Source organism: Mizuhopecten yessoensis, unplaced genomic scaffold (genome assembly GCF_002113885.1).
Source record: "Mizuhopecten yessoensis strain PY_sf001 unplaced genomic scaffold, ASM211388v2 scaffold9025, whole genome shotgun sequence".
Classification (NCBI taxonomy): Eukaryota; Metazoa; Mollusca; class Bivalvia; order Pectinida; family Pectinidae; genus Mizuhopecten; species Mizuhopecten yessoensis.
The window spans coordinates 420,872-440,995 of NW_018407841.1; the positions used below are offsets into that span (position 1 = coordinate 420,872).

Sequence of the window (20,124 nt, forward strand, 5' to 3'; positions counted from 1 at the left end):
TTATTCAAAGAAATATTGTAAGTGCCGAGCGAGCTTATATAAAGTACATCCTCTGACTAATGTGTCATCAAGTCGTTTTGTTTCAGCTAGGCAGAATTCATCCTCGATATCAAAGGGTTACGCTCACTTTCTAATTCAGCATTCTAATTGATGGTCTAACGTAACGTCGGTTAAAGTTAGTGTATTTAACCAACTGGGCCATCCTTATAACTATTGTTTGCTTATTTTGCTTAGTGGGCAAGTATGTAAGCGTTAATTCTCAGAAAAATTGAGTTAAAAAAAGTTAACATTTTAAGAAATTTTTACAGTAGATTCGATTTTCAGTGGGTCGGGCGGGATTCAGCAAGCAAACAGTTAAAGAATGACCTTGTTGTTCCTACATGGGAACAGACCAAATAATATTAAGCTATATTTACATTCCGTGTTGCATTTGCCTATATGTCGTTAGTAAACCAAATTACAGTATATGAGATTGTATACTAGAATTTACAGTGGTACGGCCAGTGTAGGAATACAACTGGTACAAGGTAAACAAACAAACCGATATCAATAGGCCTATAGTCAGAGAACTGTCTGGGTTCGTTAGAATTTAGCAATGTAGGTCATCACATAAAATAAAACAACTTGAAAAATTATGACAATAACATTTATTACAAGATGTGTAGGTACCACAAAATTATTGTAAGCGCCATTCTAGATACGAAATTAACAAGTTTGTCAACGTCATCACACAGGGGCTCGGTTTCGAGATTTTGAGTTATGCATAACATCAGTGAATAACCACAACACTAAAATTCAGCATTTATAAAACCTTGTAAAAGTCGAGGGTATCAACAAGGTTTAAGAATGTATATACATACCTTTTTAAGTGTTGTGGTTCTTCAGTGATGTCATCCATTACTCAAAATCACGAAACCGAGCCCATGTCAACGTCGTTTGCTAGCGATGCTAATCTGACCGATTAGACATGGAATCTGTTTCAAACAAAATGTTCTTGGAATCGTTATCACCTACATTGTACTGAAATGACCACTTTAATTAAACATTTCCGAGTATATATGCTTCTGAAAATAACGTAATATTGCAGTCGATGGAAACATAAGCGTTTCCACGGAAACAATCAAGTCCGTTCAGCGCCGCATCACTTCCACATACATGTAATCTATCAAAGCGAAATTAGAAAGGAAATTATTGAGAAAACAAATTACTTTTCAATTGAAAATGACCGAAAAGACCCCCCTAAGTTATTCTTTCGTTTATATAACAATCTTTAAGTGACGATTGGATTTCTGTCATTTTTCATTCCGTTACATATGCTTGTCTAATTTATACATGTTTTCAAAAACAGAAATGGTATTATTTTGGTTTTATTTTGGTTTTTAAGCTCATTTTAAAAACAGCAAACTATATTTGTGATTTACCATACCACTTTTGGTACACCCAGAAACCGAATATACCGGGGCCCAAAAAGGGCATTATAGACACCATTCCTTGAACATAATATTGCAAACTAAAATACGTTATCTAAGAAATATAAGGAATGAACATCTTAAGCTGCAACAATCAGGATTGAACCTCACGGCTGCTTTATTGACTAAGGAAATTTGACTGTCCTTTTTTTCGGTGTTATAGGTACCGTTATAACTCCCTGTATTGTTTATGAAAGGTTCTTTTTTACACAACCAATACAATTTCCTATGTGACGTTTCGATGACTAGTACAATATGTACACTGTCACCTTCATCAGACAAATGACCAATGAAGCGTATGCACACAAAGGTGTAAAATGTGTACGAGTTGTCCACAGAACCGATGTCGATTTCGGCTACGCTGTAAGCGTATTTACAATACTTGTTATATAAGTACCAAAATGACTCGATCCATCTACGCTTTGTTTAATACTTGGTCATAGATGTGCGAGAGGCTTTGAGGCCCCTCGTCTCTGTTTAGAACTGGCCCACTTCGGTGTATCCAGATGGCTTCCTTTATCTGCCGCTTGAACAGATTGCTCTCTCTCTGTCCAAAACTTTGGATTTATCCCAGTCAATCACATGGTTTTTCTGTGCGGCATGGTCTTTGATTGCCGATCTATTTATCTGGGACTCCGACTGCTTCCTTTCTGATCTGGTGAAAGAAACCAGTTGACGACGCACTAAGAATCATTCGGAAACGCTTAGATTTAGACAGATCCTGGCGCAAACATCCAGATTTAGGACATCATGGATTTGCTGGAATTCTTGCTGACAACAACATATTTTATTTTCCGAAACAACATCTATCAACAACGCTTCGGCTATTTTATGGGTCATCCAGTGTCTCCCATTGTGGCCAACTTGTTCATGGAACATCTGGAGCAAGAATCAATAGCCACTGCCCCCATAGAATGCAAGCCTAGCTTATGGAAACGTTATATTGACGACATACTTGAGATAATCAAGAAGGGGTCAAATAAGGATTTGACCACACATATCCACACCATAGATGCCACTAACAACATCAAATTAACACCAACGGCACCATGCCTAGACACTATATTGGTTTAAGAAAGAAGACGGAACCGTGAAGGTATTGGTCTATAGAAAAAGGACCCATACGGACCAATTCCTGAACTTCAAATCTCACCATCCTTTGCACCAGAAGTTAGGCGTCGTACGCACATTGCTAAACAGGTGAGATACAATAGTCACAGAACAACAGGACAAAACACAAGAGCAGAATCACATCGCTAGGGTAATGAGAGCATGTACATATCTGGAATGGGCCCTAAAACGTGTACAAAGTAAGGATAAGAACAAGAAAAGACCAATCAAGGATGATAACAAAACCAAAAGTTAAGTGGTCATCCCGTATATAAAGGGTATATCCGAAACCGTCCAGGCGGTCATGGCATAGCAACAGCCATGAAGCCACACAAGACGCTTCGCAATATCCAAGTACACCCAAAGGATAAAACACCTGAAAAAACCGTCACAGAATGTGTATACAAAATCGGATGCAATAACTGCGCGCGTCGTATACTGGAGAGGCTGGAAGGCGTTTTAGGGCCCGCCTTGGTGAACACGATTAATATACATAAACCCCAGAAGGTAGGATATTCACAAGATCAGAAAGGAAGCAGTCGGAGTCCCAGATAAATAGATCGACAATCCCAGACCATGCCACACAGAAAAATCATGTGACTGACAAGGATAAATCCAAAGTTTTGGACAGAGAGAGCAATCTGTTCAAGCAGCAGATAAATGAGGCCATCTGGATACGCCGAAGTGGGCCAGTACTTAACAGAGACGAGGGGGCTCAAAGCCTCTCGCACATCTATGACCAAGTATTAAACAAAACGTAGATGGATCGAGTCATTTCGGTTCATATATAACAACTATTGTATATTCGCTTACAGCGTAGCCGAAATCGACATAGATTTTGTGGACAACTCGTACACATTTTACACCTTTGTCTGATGAAGGTGGCATCGTCACATAGGAAATTGTATTGGTTATGTAAAAAAGAACTTTTCATAATCCATACTTACCAACCTGTACAAAATGTTTAGAAATATCGCTGTTTTTTTTGTTTTTTTAGGTGCGTCCGTCACCGCCAGTACCCTGTTCCGTTATGTTCCGTTATAACTACCTGTATTATTGTTTTTTAGGTGTGTTCGTCACCGCCAGTACCCTGTTCCGTTATGTTCCGTTATAACTACCTGTATTATTGTTTTTTTTCAGGTGTGTCCGTCAACGCCAGTACCCTGTTCCGTTATGTTCCGTTATTACTCCCTATTCTGTTGTTTTGTAGGTGTGTCCGTCGCCGCCAGTACCCTGTTCCGTTATGTTCCGTTATTACTCCATGTATTGTTGTTTTTAGGTGTGTCCGTCACCGCCAGTACCCTTACCATCACCACTATGAGTATCGACCGGTGTCTTGCCATCAGACATCCCATGAAGTTCCGAAACGTCCGTACCACCAAATATGTCCGTATCGTCATCATCGTCATCTGGTGTGTGTCCTTCCTGCTGTCCGTACCTATATTATTCGTCCGCATCACAGTGTCACATGATATTCTGCTCGGAACCGTGATGACGTATTGTATGGAGGAGTGGGTTAATATCGCCAGCAGACAAGTTTATGACGTCACACTTCTTTTCATCATCTGTATCATTCCAGGAACAACCATCCTCGTAGCGTATCTCCTAATGGGCAAACGTTTATGGGTCCCTGACCGGAAACTCAGTGACGACACCCGAAAGTCCGGAAGGGGTAAAAGGACAGATAGCGAGCGGGAAAGAAGCCTTCGAAATATAACCAGAAACAGACGCCGACTGGCAAAACTGTGTATTACCATCGCTATAGTGTTTATAGCGTGTTGGACGCCATACTTTGTGATCAACACGTACTTGGACTTCAGCATGGATGTGCGCGCGGCCGAGCGCCTCAGTCCGTACATGCTGCTCATAGGTCACGTACATTGTGTCACCAATCCTATCCTATACTGTTTTCTACACAAATCCTTCAGACATTACGTCATGAGGTGTATAATCAGAAGTGTGAAGAAGGAACCGTACAAAGGTGGATTCGGACAGGTGAGCTACGGGGGAATTGGTTTTGCTTTGGTTTTATTTTTTTTAATGTCCTATTTACAGCTTAGCGACAATGTATATAAGGGCGTGCCTCTGTGTGTGTTATGTATGCGTGGATGTGTGTATGTGCCGGAGAGAGGGTATGTTGTTGTACAAATGTGTCTGCCTCCATGTAATAGCGTAGATCTGATGTCGACTAAGAGTGCTACCTCACTGAAATACCATACCCAGACTAATAGTTCACCCGGTCCTATTATACTGACAACGGGTTAACCAGTTGTTGCTTGAATTAGCCCAGCTAACGTGTAATCAGGAACGTACGGTACCTTCATTGATACGCTTTACTCACATTATAGAAATTAGAAAGTATATCCAAGTGTATAGAAATAAAGACAGACTACAGAAAGTATATATAAGTATAGGATGTTTTAATATATAATGCGAATTAGAAGAAGCATGTAGGATGTAGAAAGATTAAAGTACACGTTTATGTAGACAGTGTAACTGAATGGCATAAAAGTGTAAATTATACAAAAAGTCTGTTGAAAGTTTAAAGTATTTTCAAGTATGTAGGGTAAAGAAAATGCAACGGGAAAGAACGCCTGTAGCCGGACAGTTGACTTACACCTTTTTAACGCCATAACACAGAATCGAATCCTGGTCTTCTTCGTTAAAAACGAATTTGTTTTTCATTGCGCAGCATGACCACCATGACTGTTGACTAGAGCAATCTGAATATGTTGGACGCGTGGAGATACTATACTAATTGATTTGCCATAAAAATTGTAGAGCAGAATAAGATAATATCCGCAGCCATTAAAATATATGTAGTAATTACTGATCGAGTGATATTTAAGCTTCGTTTGTGTTCACCTTTTTCATGTTTATTACCCTTTCCTGGTATTTTGATTTCATGACTTCCTGTTCGAGCCTATTCTCGTCACGTTTATACTGATCGTTTGATATGTATATAGAGACATGTTTTAATCTACTTTTCTCATTAAATTTAAGGGCTATCTGACATTCAACAAATCGACACCATTCCGGTCGTTCCACAGAAGTTCTATCCGATCCGCTAGTATCCGGTCGAGGAGACGATCCTCCTCGTCTTCCGGAAATAACTCTCCACGGTTCGAAGGTATGAATGGTAGTCCAGTGACAAAGCAGCCTCTACCAGCGTTTGATTACAGGAGGTCTGTGATTGCGGAGATTAACGAAAGTAGTGGCAACGAGGGCGATGTGCACCAACGAATTTTTAACAATTCTAAACAACGGAAGTACCGTAAAAACAGAATACCCCACAATGATCTCTGCTGACGATGGCGGTCGATAGATGATTTTATCATATCGGTCTGGTTAATGAGGAATTATTTTTATGAAACATCCTGACAGATTTATCTTACAAGCATAAACATGTCATGATCGTATGTATATCTATTATATATTTTCCCGGTGAATCAGAAATGGGACTTGTAGCGACCCCTTAAAGAGTTGCTAACGTCGTTAACAGTGTACTTTATTATATCACATGGTTAATTGAATGAAGCTGCCAACAGTTCCGAGAGAGTGAGTGACTGATTGAATATGTAAACTGTGATGAATTCGATGCATAACACGGCAGGGTCATATACATTACACTACGGGAACACAGCAGGGCAGTACACATTACACTACGGTTTTACGGGAACACAGCATGGTCGCAGACATGACACAGCTGGAACACAGCAGGGTCTTAGACATTACTTTACGGGAACACAGCAGGGTCGTAAACAGTACACTTCGGCAACACAGCAGGGTCGTAAACATTACACTACGGGAACACAGCAGGGCCGTAAACATTACACTACGGGAACACAGCAGGGTCGTAAACAGTACACTTCGGCAACACAGCAGGGTCGTAAACATTACACTTAGGGAACATAGCAGGGCCGTAAACATTACACCATGGGAACACAGCAGGGCCGTAAACATTACACTACTGGAACACAGCAGGGCCGTAAACAGTACACATCGGGAACACAGCAGGGTCGTAAACATTACACTTTGGGAACACAACAGGGTCGTAAACATTACACTACGGGAACACAGCAGGGCCGTAAACATTACACTACGGGAGCACAGCAGGGCCGTAAACAGTACACTTCGGGAACACAGCAGGGCCGTAAACATTACACTACGGGAACACAGCAGGGTCGTAAACATTACACTACGAAAACACAGCAGGGCCGTAAACATTACACTACGGGAACACAGCAGGGCCGTAAACATTACATTACGGGACCACAGCAGGGCCGTAAACACTACACTACGGGAACACAGCAGGGTCGTAAACATTACACTACGGGAAAACAGCAGTGTCGTAAACATTACACTTCGGGAATACAGCAGTGTTGTAAACATTACGCTTCGGGAATACAGCAGTGTCGTAAACATTACACTTCGGGAATACAGCAGTGTCGTAAACATTACACTTCGGGAATACAGCAGTGTCGTAAACATTATACTACGAAAACACAACAGGGTCGTAACACGAAAATCACAACGGGACACCTAAAACTACGGATCACATAATCTTTGTATCTGTGTATAACATTGCGTAACACACAACACCACGGGAAACAAAACACTAAGGACACACAACACTACGGGACATATCAAAGAATTATGTGACACTCAACACTACGGGACACACAACACTACATAACACACAACACCACGGGGCATACATCACAACGCAACGTACAACACTACGGGACACGCTACACTATGGGACACACAACACTACGGGACACACAACACTATGGGACACACAACACTACGGGACACACAATACTACGGGACATACAACACTACGGGATACACAACACTACGGGACATACAACACTACGGGACACACAACATTACGGGACACACAACACTACGGGACATACAACACTACGGGACACACAACACTACGGGACACACAACACTACGAGACACGCTACACTACGGGACACACAACACTACGGGACACACAACACTATGGGACACACAACACTATGGGACATACAACGCTACGGGACATACAACACTACGGGGCACGCTACACTACAGGACACACAACACTACGGATCACACAACACTACGGGACATACAACACTACGAGACATACAACACTACGGGGCACGCTACACTACGGGACACGCTACACTACGGGACACACACCACTACGGAACATACAACACTACGGGACATACAACCCTACGGGACACACAACACTACAAGACACGCTACACTACGGGACACACACCACTACGGAACATACAACACTACGGGACATACAACCCTACGGGACATACAACACTACGAGACATACAACCCTACGGGGCACGCTACACTACGGTACACCCTACACTACGGGACACACAACACTACGGGACGCGCTACACTACGGGACACACAACACTGCGGGACACGCGACACTACAGGACACACAACACCACGGGACATACAACACTACGGGACACACAACATTACGGGACACACAACACTACGGGACACGCAACACTACGGGACACACAACACTACGGGCCACACAACACTACGGGACATACAACCCTACGGGACATACAACACTACGGGGCACGCTACACTACGGGACACGCTACACTACGACACACAACCCTACGGGACACACAACACTACGGGATACACAACACTACGGGACATACAACACTAAGGGACATACAACACTACGGGACACGCAACACTACGGGACACACAACACTACAAGATACGCTACACTACGGGACACACAACACTACGGGACATAACACTACGGGACACATAACACTACGGGACATACAACACTAAGGGACATACAACACTACGGGATACACGACACTACGGGACAGCTACACTACGGGACACGCTACCCTACGGGACATACAACACTACGGGATACACCACACTACGGGACATACAACACTAAGGGACATACAAAATTACGGGACACGCTACACTACGGGACATACACCACTACGGGACATACAACACTACGGTACACACAACATTACGGGACATACAACACTACGGGACACGCTACGCTACGGGACATACAACACAACGGGACACACAACACTACGGGACACGCAACACTACGGGACATACAACACTACAACACTACGGGACACACAATACTACGGGACATACAACACTACGGGGAACACAACACTACGGGACACGCTCCACTACGGGACATACAGCACTACGGGGCACACAACACTACGGCACTACGGGACACATAACACTACGGGACATACAACACTACGGTACACACAACATTACGGGACATACAACACTACGGGGCATACAACACTACGGGACACGCAACACTACAGGACACACAACACTACGGGACATACACCACTACGGGACACACAACACTACGGTACACGCTACACTACAGGACACACAACCCTACGGGGCACACAACACTACGGGACACGCTACACTACGGGGCACACAACACTACGGGACACGCAACACTACGGGACATACAACACTACAACACTACGGGACACACAATACTACGGGACATACAACACTACGGGACGAAACACTACGGGACACACACCACTACGGAACATACAACACTACGGGACATACAACCCTACGGGGCACGCTACACTACGGTACACGCGACACTACGGGACACACAACACTACGGGACGCGCTACAGTACGGGACACACAACACTACGGGGGACATACAACACTACGGGACACACAACCCTGCGGGACACACAACACTACGGGACACGCTAAACTACAGGACACACAACACTACGGGACATATCAAAGAATTATGTGACACTCAACACTACGGGACACACAACACTACGGGATACACAACACTACGGGACAGTTACACTACGGGACACGCTACACTACGGGACATTCAACACTACGGGGCACGCTACACTACGGGACACACAACACTACGGGATACACAACACTACGGGACAGCTACACTACGGGACACGCTACCCTACGGGACATACAACACTACGGGATACACGACACTACGGGACAGCTACACTACGGGACACGCTACCCTACGGGACATACAACAATACGGGACACGCTACACTACGGGACATACAAACAACACTACGGGACATACAACACTTCGGGATACACAACACTACGGGACAGCTACACTACGGGACACGCTACCCTACGGGACATACAACACTACGGGATATACAACACACGGGACATACAACACTACGGGACATACACCACTACGGGACACACAACACTACGGGACGCGCTACAGTACGGGACACACAACACTACGGGGGACATACAACACTACGGGACACAACACTACGGGGCACACACCGCTACGGGACACACAACACTACGGGACACGCAACACTACGGGACATACAACACTAAGGGACATACAAAATTACGGGACACGCTACACTACGGGACATACACCACTACGGGACACACAACACTACGGGATACACAACACTACGGGACATAGGGACATACAACACTACGGGACACGCTACGCTACGGGACATACAACACTACGGGACACGCTACGCTACGGGACATACAACACTACGGGATATACAACACACGGGACATACAACACTACGGGACATACACCACTACGGGACATACAACACTACGGTACACACAACATTACGGGACATACAACACTACGGGGCATACAACACTACGGGACACGCAACACTACGGTACACACAACACTACAAGATACGCTACACGACGGGACACACAACACTACGGGACACGCTAAACTATGGGACACACAACACTACGGGACACACAACACTACGGGACAGTCAAGACATGATGGGATTTTGCTTCTATCATGTTATGTTTAAAAAATACACAACAAGGAATTACATTATATACAAATTTTGTTTCTTTGATATTTCTTCATTTATTATTAATATTAAATATTTGTGACTAATTTTTTTTTTTATATATCTATAATCCCACATCATAGGAAGATCAGCTAATGTACCATCCATGAATTCATTGCATATAATTGATTTCTGCGTATTGATCCAGGCAGGTTGGATTGTGAGAAGTAAGCTTACGTTCTGTGATGTAGTGTTAACCGACTCTCTATGCGTCACTATTGCACCACATCAAACGAAGAGGCGCTGATGGCATGAATACCAATTACATTTAATTGGAAATGTTTTGCCGCCAACAGATCAGTGTAGCTTTTTTTTGCAAATCAGAGTAATAATGATTTGAATTGTTGGTAATAATAACAAACGAGACAATATTATTTGATCGCTCTTAAATCGCTTTGCAACGGTGTATGTTCATCAGTTTAATGTTGAAATTATTGGCCATTGTGCTAACAAACGTGCTTATGCTTTATTTTTACATACTACTTGCATTTTGAATTAAGCAAAGGAAGTTGCAGTTTTTTTCACATTTAGGTGTTGCTGAAGTACACATCTCTCACCCCGACGTTGCAACGACTCATTTTAATGGTTATTAGCCAGGAAATAATGGAAATAAATCATGTGCGTGCATGTTTTATTTTCGAAAAATCCACGTGCAACACTTTTCCAAAAGCCTCCTCCGTTTTGCAAGTGTTGAAAAGTAAGCCTTGTTTGACTTGTCTTGGACGGCTTGGCTTTTCACAGAGGTATTGCTATATTTTCCTATTCTAACGTTACCTACAGAGTGTATAATTGTTATCTAACTACTCCGTGACACACTGGACAACGTTCTTTTCATCGTTCCTCAGCATACGTCATTGTAACTACGTCCTTGTAACAATCATTATAGTGCATGTACAGTATGTTACCCCCACCATCTGTGTAACCCTGTAAAGCTAGTGGATGCAAGTGCTATCACTGGTGTAACACTTCGAAGGGTTACAATAGTCAATGTCGATATTGGTGCATTTTCAACACCACCCAGTAGCGTAACCCGGCTACTTTAGTAGGTACATATGTACCCACGTTGGTAACGTTAACCCCTGTACATAAGTACTGATTTGGGTCAAAGCTTATTTACGGTAAAGATTTTGGTTTGGTTTAGAATTGCTTAACGTCCTACCAACAGCTATGGTCATTTAAGGACGGCCTCCCCTGTGTGCAAGATGCATGCGTGTAGTGTATGCGTGTGTGTTTTGGGAGGCTGTGATTTGTCTCCTTGTGATAGTGCGGGACTGATGCCAACTTTATAGTGCTACCTCACTGAAACATACTGCCGAAGACACCCAGCAGGACACCCAATCCGGTCACAATATACTGACAACGGGCGAACTAGTCGTCCCACTCCTAAATTGCTGAGCGTAAAGCAGGAGTTGAAACTACCATTTTTACAGACTCTTGTATGTCTCGGTCAGGGGACAGAACCCAAAGCATTCCTCACAAGTGCGAACGCTCAACTAAAGGCCAAAAGTGAGGCATTGTCAATGGAGACATTAGGAAGAAGAAAGTTGTTTAGAAAAAAGAGAAAGGATAAGATCCCTAATTAAGTCGCCTCTTACGATCATGCAATGGGGGCAACAGGTACAATTCTGACGCCCTACCTGCAGTGACACCGGTAAAGGGGTTGTTGACTTCACTCACTTTTCTCCAAATGTAAACGTGGTTGTTTTTTCCAATTACACTGACACCACATAATACGGTTTGTTTTGTTTCCTTACTTACAACTATACTATGATTGGAGTGCTTTGGTTTTGACCTATATAGAATCAGTTGATACTAATTGTATTTTAGGTGGGGTTTTTCAAATTATGAATGTTAAGTGAAAAATAGAATATTACATTCCTGTCTATGTTATTTTGAATTTACTAAAATCGTTCAATAATTTGATATGAAACTCTCCTTTACATCTTTGACTCGTATAAAACAAATATGTGACAACAACCAGAAAACCAGCGTTATGGTGAAGTTTGTCTTAGCAGCAGACTCAATGGTAATAATTTCTTTGACAAGTACTCTCAACTAGATATTTAAATTTTGAAGTATTTTTTAATTAAAGACGGTCTACGATTGACACTTTAACCCAAAAGACAGTTAATATGTTATCCAGAAGAGTATTGTCAAATCAAATATTTAAAAAAAAACACGACATGTACAAACAAGGTAAATCTACTGTAAGTTTTTACTGTAATCTCTATCTACACAGTTTTTGACATTTAAGAATGCTATTTAGTGACAACAGTGCAACATGTGAGCAAATTGAGCAGGAGCAAAATATTCTGAACGATAAAATTAATGTCATTTACATTCAAAGAATAAATTCAAGTGTGTAGGAGCTGTTACCTCTTAGCTGTTTGACTGTTAGTGATATTCATCAAACTGTCTGGTGTCCAGCAGCTTTTCTACAATTTCTTGTTAAAAAAGTCTAAAATAAAAAAGTGAGACAAAATGTGTCTCTATACAACAAAAATGCGGAGAGGGCCAGCCCCACTCGATCAGGGAGTAAAAAGATGGAAATCTGGAAAAATAAGACGTTTTGCGTAAGGATTTCGTATTTGGTCGATGATGATGTGGTATCAATTTTGAGTCAGAATGCTATCTTTGTAAGACGAAGCCCTGAATTGTTCTAGAGATAGAACCAACACTGCCACAGATGTGATTGATAAAAAATAATGACAAATGAGTCGTTGTACTTGTTGTGTTACTGTAATGACCTTTTTGAACTCGTAGAAAAACTTTATAAACGGTCGCAAGAGACTCAATGCAAATTAAACTCTTCAAGAAGAACAATAAATGGATGCGCAAATATTTTTTTTTTCGTTGTTTGAAAAAGAACACAAGTTGAAGGAAACAATATTCAGTCTTCTAAAAATCCCATTTATTGCAACTTTAAAAAAAAGCATTGAACTTTATATAGCCTGTATCAGTTTTATAGTATAAACATTGTCCAAATATCAGCGGTTGCCCTACCTTATCATTTTATAGAATTGAACTGGTAACATTACACTATGGCACTTTAGGAAATATTTTGACGCGAGATAGCGCATAACTGTGAATCAAAATTAATACATTTTTTAAATTCCTACACCATTTCACGTTTTATAGAACAAAACACCATTAACGTGTCCCGGGTGTAATGTTCGGGGTTGATTTTATTATTGATATCGTCATTTTTAATGTTACTCAATAGATCCCGAGAATCCAATTGCATAATTAATAACAATGATAACAATAACACAGTAAGATAACAGAAACAGACAACCATGTTGTAAATGATATACATATATTCATAGTAACTATCTATGATAAAATTTCTCTCATTTCCGTGTGTGTAAGATAGAGCTGCCCAGGGTAAGAAAAGCGTGATAGAGATTCTATTAATCTTTCACCAAGTTTCACGTGACGTGACGTCACAATTGCTCAACAATGAAATGACGTCACAAATTATGAAAAGTCCGATGCAGCAATGCAGAAAAGGGGACGTGATGGAAATAAAACCTTTTACAATTCATAGACCGTACAAGTTATAAAGGTGAGATTATTTTTTCAAAGCAAATATATGGGGTATGGTAAATCTCGCTGACAGATTAGTTTTCGTCAAAAAAGCTCAGGGGAAAAGTTGATATTTTCAAAATGGGAATGAGAGAAAAATACTCTTTCATGCCCAGGGGTGTAGGATTTGGAAATTCCACCCTCGGGATTTTCAAATTTGGAGAAAAAACGTTCGACTGGTTATGTCGTAAATTAAGATGAAAGAAGCTGATATAGAGTAGCCTGTAGTGTCTTTGATTTCAAGTCAAGAGGGTACATACATGTACTATAAAAGTGGAAAATGAATTTCTTAATATTTAAAGACAGCACATTAGATACATTCAGCCTAATACAAAAAAAAACAAAAAAAAAACACAAAAAAATACCTTGACGACGAGAGGGGCACAGTCTGTCCCCATCTTTCTGCTGGGAAGTCTGGCCATTGAACTCAACATAGATATTTCAACCTTGAAATTCGAACACGCTTACGATGTTTTCTCTGTAACACTTTGTTTGATCTTTGATGTCCTCTTAACATAACCTGAGAAGTTGGACACCTTAAGCGAAGCCCTGAATGTAATGGTATACACTTTTCTCTCTCTGTATCGATCTACTATATTCACAGTACACAGTTTAACGTTGTGTGATCCGACAACTGTATACATTATAGGTACGCGGGAGACGATGTTCGGTGGAAATACATTTAACAGTGTTTGGAAGTCAAGCAAATAAACATATGAAGAGCAGTAAACACATCCAGAAATAGAAGCAATGAGGTATTACAATTTAGAAATAAGATCCCTAAACAAATACTGTTTTAACAATTAGTATAAGTAGCATAGTTTCTTTTGTTATTTCATACATTTGTATAATACCTTCACTTAAAATGCATGTCCTTATTTTGAAGGATACAAAACGTTTTAATTTTAAGGTGTTGGAGAAATGATTCTTGTATTCCCTCGATAACGATTAGATCAGTGTCCTCACATACGAATATTGGTAACATTCGGAATCATTTATTCAATTCAACCGAATGTCTCTGAATAGATGGTCGGTAAAGAAATCTTCACCGGCGACATGATAACATACCAGGACATTGCTACTCTGTCAATATCACCGACTTGGTCTGGGAGACTCAATATAGTAAACAAACAGGTTCGTTTGCCAAAATCAATGAAAGTATGATGTGTAACGTTCTGACACGTATTCTGAAAATCTTCATTAAAAAAATGATTATGGATCTGCTTGAATTTGTCGTGACAACAACAGACTTCAACTTCGTCCAAGATTCCGTCTATCTGCAACGCTTCTGCACAGCTGTTGACAGTACCTGTCGTTTATCATGGTCAGTTTGTGCAGCGACTGTCCCCAATAATGTACACGTTAAGCTTGTGGAATCGATGTGTTGACGACAAAACCATAGATAATGAAGAAAGGATCACAGAAGGATTTACCTGAGCATTTGAACCTCAGAGTCCAGATACAGCATTACATTCACACATGAGGAAGAAATCAAAACTAAAGGTCAGGTGGTCAACTCTTATATAAAGGGATTATTTGAAACCATTCAGCGGATATATCGTGACCAGGGCATATCAATAGCCATGAAACCCTACAAGACGAACCGGAATATCCTGGTCCTTCACATCAATATCCTATAATTGACTTGGATAGGTTCGAACTAGTAGTGGTAGTAGTAGAAGAGAGAGAGAGGGCCAATCATCAGATCAAGGAAGCCATCTTGATATAGCGCAGTGGCTCATAGAATCTCACATATCTACGAAAATGAAGATCAAGTACATTGTTTACATCTTAGAGTACATACACTTAAATGCCCATTCTTCCGATGAAGATTAGAAAGTACGTACCGTACGTAAGTGATCGGAAGGCACAAACAACATTCTGTATACAATCGATATATTTACATGTACCAACCTGAAGGAAAACGCAAAGTGGACGTTTAACGCGTTAATGGGTCCTACAAGATAGACCCACTTACCTTCCGAAGCAAGGTGTCGGGCACTTCCACTTCCTTGGATTTAACTGATAGGGTTTATAAAAGCTTAACTGTATACAATATACTTTAGTAGTTCAATAAATATGCAGCAACAGATAAATGTTAATGAACAGTACAGATATCCGTTCATCACCACAGGTGCCTGCGAGTTTTCAGTGTTTCACATGCTACGTACCATAACTTGTGCATGTCTTATTGATTCTTTTGGGGAATAATATTTTGGTCAATACAATTATTGACTCATTTTCAACTTCTGTCCGTAATAGGCAATGGACAGAAGAAAACTAATTTATACATAATGGCTTGACACGTCGTAAATATTTCACACAAAAAAAACCTTTTATCTTCGAAATATAAATATGAGTTATGATTATATAGCGTTTGAATACAGTGTCCAGAATACCAGAAAACGGGGTCGTAGTACCAAGAATCTTTAAAATGTTATAGATCAATGTACACTAACAGTTAAGTGGGCAACTCCCTGCAAAAGAAAACAAAAGACCACTAAGGGCAGGACCATGAAGAGCGATACATGTATAATACAAAAACGTTTTTTTCCCACGTAAACATTTTGTTTTCGGAACAATATCAACATATTTTATATGAAACAATAACAAATGCATCCAATTACAGCGAAACAAATATTTGTTAAAAGACCTTTATAACAGTCTTATCACAACATGAAAAAAGATGTATTTAATACATTTATTCAATCAATTGATTAAATTAAAAAACAATATGAACTTACTCATATACCTAATTTTGTAACATAATACATAAATATATATTTACATTCTGTATGCTTAGACCCATTGACAAAAATTACATTCATAAATGCATAACACAGGTGTTCATAGAATCTCAGCACGTGGGAACTGATAGTAACCTGATCACACTGCGTAGTAATACACTACAAAAACTACTCACTCGGAACGACCGACCTAGATGCTTAATTCTTACATCTTAAAATATTATTGAACTGTGCTTTGTGAAATATCCACGTATTCACGTGTCCTGTGCTACAAATAAACATTGAATATGGAACTACATTTTGTTGTGTTATTGTTGTTGACGGTTGCTAAGATCTCTCACGATAGTGTCACATTTCCCCGCGAAAAAACACTGTTCTCGCCACTGCGTTGCACCCGTGTATAAGCAGGAACAAACCCTGTTTATTTGTTTTATTCGTTGTTATATCGATCCACTGAAAGGATTCGTCAATGTAAATATAAGGAATGATATTTATTTTTTCAACATTTATGAGGTCATAACAACAATGGGTTTTTGGACATATTTTACATGAATCGCTAACGCGATTCATTCAATATGTCCATAAACCCATTGTTGTTATGACCTCATAAATGTTGAAAAAATAAAAATCATTCCTTAAATAAATTGCTTAAAAAGGATCCTTTCATATCATCGCTCAAAAGGGAATATGGAAACAGAGTAAAATATTCGCTTATAATGTTATACCACAGTGGTATGTTGAGATACTGACCCAGTGCCGGTATCCCCGGCTTCTGAGTGGTTGAACGTCACTTATCACGACGTTCTCCGGAACAACAGCAGTGTTTGTAAACGCCATTCAATCCAAATATTTACATTTACACTATAGAACAATTGTTTTATTTGGTTTCTTCGTTCTTAAATAATTCATTTATTTACTGCGTTTTGTACATGCGTCGTCCTGTAAACGACATTGGCGGAACGACCCTATTTAACTAAAATTGGCGCCAATAATTAACCGAAGTCATTTGAGTGTTTGACGCAGGGGCATTATCCATGTTATCCGAAGCGAAGCGACAAGACTCTCATTGAACGAGGTTAATTTGTGACGTCATAAGTAAACCACGTGTTATGTCACGGGAGGTTTTGCTTTCATTCTCAAATGAAATGCATTTCTGCTGGTAATGTTCACATAGTGGGTTGCAGTGCAAATGAAAATATACAAATATAATAAAATAAAAATAATCTACTAACATAAGATTTATCTTTATATGCATATGTAATATTTGTAATGATATTTTGACTTGGACCCCTTCCTTTTTTATTGACCCTGGCAATTCTGTTTACGTGTACAATATCTTAAACACCGAGCCGTCCAGTGTACGGGTAAGGGTTAGGGGTCAGGTTTCGTTGACAGCAACATAACAAATTAGGCCAAGCTAAATTAAATCGTCATAGTAGAAAATATTAACATATTTACCATTCTGCACTAATTGGATTCAAAACTGTTCAGAGTTGAAACTAGATTTTCGAAACTTTCAATGATTTCACGGAGGAAATAAAATGTGTAATATGTAGAATAAGCATTGTACAAATTGTCTAATGATCTCTTATGACAATATATATATGCGAACAGAATATTCATAACATGAATCATTCGTGGTAAGTAAGAAACAAAACCAACGTAAGATATCCTAATTCATCAACACTAGAGTGCATGAATGTCACATTGGGTTACAATGTATCAGTCTTAATGGAGCTATTTACCACACAACGTTTCCCATTCACCTTTTCTTGTTCCTTGCCTTAGATTTTCTCACCATTCTTAAAACCTGTGTTTGAGATATAGTACTCTCCACGGCTTTATAAACCTCGCTCTCCTCCTTTTCCTCTTTATCAGCCACAATAGCCGTTGATAGTTTCCGTGGTCTTCCCTTCTTTACCAGGGCACCCTGTTTACGCTTGACACGCTTTACAATCAACGGGTGGCGGTGATTTTGCAAGCTTAAATTTTCGTTTCGGTTGCTTTGTACTCTTACATTTGGATAATACCTTGGAAAACGCGGATGCCTTTTTTAAAGCGGAACTATTTCGCATCAACGTATTACTCCTCGCTCCTTTCGATTTTAACTTTGCTGTAATCTTCTTTGAAATGTCTTCCTCTTCCACTTCATGTTCATCTTTCATTTCTTGTTTAACTTCTCGATCATCTTCCGCCATTTATCTCTCCAGAGAAATTTCTTCCTGAGCGCCACCTATGATTATCTGAGTAAGTGTTTTGGCTCCAAGAAGGGGCACGTATTGTCCAACAGTCAGAGATGCAATGGCCGTAAATAATTCCTTATAAGGAACGATTGCAGGTTAACAGCCAACGCAGTATAAAGTTAGTCGGTCATTTGTCGGACAATGGTCATCGAGTCAAGCCCTGCTGGACAACCGTTGGGAAACATGTCCCCTTCAGGATGGAAACCAAGTGATGGGACATCCGCTATCAGCACAATCATTTTTGTAGACTTTTCCCTCCACTTAAGTTTGAGTACTTCAAGAAGAGAGTCGGCTACAGCCTCAGGGTAATCTCCCCCTCTAGCCTCTTTCTCATGGTGGACACGGAGGTGCTGAAGTCATGAGGTCGAGTCACAAACGTGTTCTCCTGTTGTGGGTGGTCCCTGTAATCCACCAGGGCCAGCTGGACGTCACTCTTCTCGGACGAGACGATCTTCTCTACGATGTTCCGTATGTTCCTGCGGGCCGTGTCTATGTAACTACTCATACTAGCTGTACAGTCGTGGGCGAAAGCGATATCAAGTACAGAACTAACATGGTTGACCACACCAGGCTGTGTAGGCTTACCTACCACTTGTTGTACAATCGATGCCATGATCTCATAAGTGCAATCAACTGTGTCAGAGCATCGAAATTGCTTTCTCTTCAAGCAAGTGATACTACATATACTTAACTGGTTTTTGACGGCTGTCACGCCACGTTAACCAAGGTTTATATTTAGGTATGATATCTGTCTTTAGCAGGGTAGTTATCAACGATTGGTTGATTGAGCTCTACATAGCTAAATTGAGATTATACGTATCCGCATATGTGTATTGGCTCGGGTAACGATAATCCGTGACAATAAGGCATTGCACTCTCATAAGATACCCACTATACACAATGAAGACTGGCCCCCGTCTCTAGAATATTGAATTGTTAAGAAAAAAATGTAACTCTAATAATTTTGATCACTTGGATGCCTGAACCCAAGTTCTAAACTGGGGGAAGATAAGCTAGTAATGAAATGTAGT

General features: G+C 40.6%; 1 protein-coding gene and 1 pseudogene across 1 annotated transcript in view; one reads left to right on the plus strand and one right to left on the minus strand.

Annotated features, from left to right (window-relative positions):
- The window catches only part of LOC110457130 (gastrin/cholecystokinin type B receptor-like), a 52,574-nt gene extending 46,089 nt beyond the window's left edge, over positions 1 to 6,485 (plus strand). The window contains exons 3-5 of the mRNA XM_021508241.1: positions 3,859 to 4,574; positions 5,583 to 5,853; positions 6,193 to 6,485. Coding sequence (XP_021363916.1) covers positions 3,859 to 4,574; positions 5,583 to 5,853; positions 6,193 to 6,485 — 1,280 coding nt within the window. The remainder of the gene's footprint in view (positions 1 to 3,858; positions 4,575 to 5,582; positions 5,854 to 6,192) is intronic.
- Positions 6,486 to 18,784: 12,299 nt separating this feature from the next.
- LOC110457131 lies at positions 18,785 to 19,706 on the minus strand (annotated as a pseudogene).
- Positions 19,707 to 20,124: the final 418 nt, after the last annotated feature.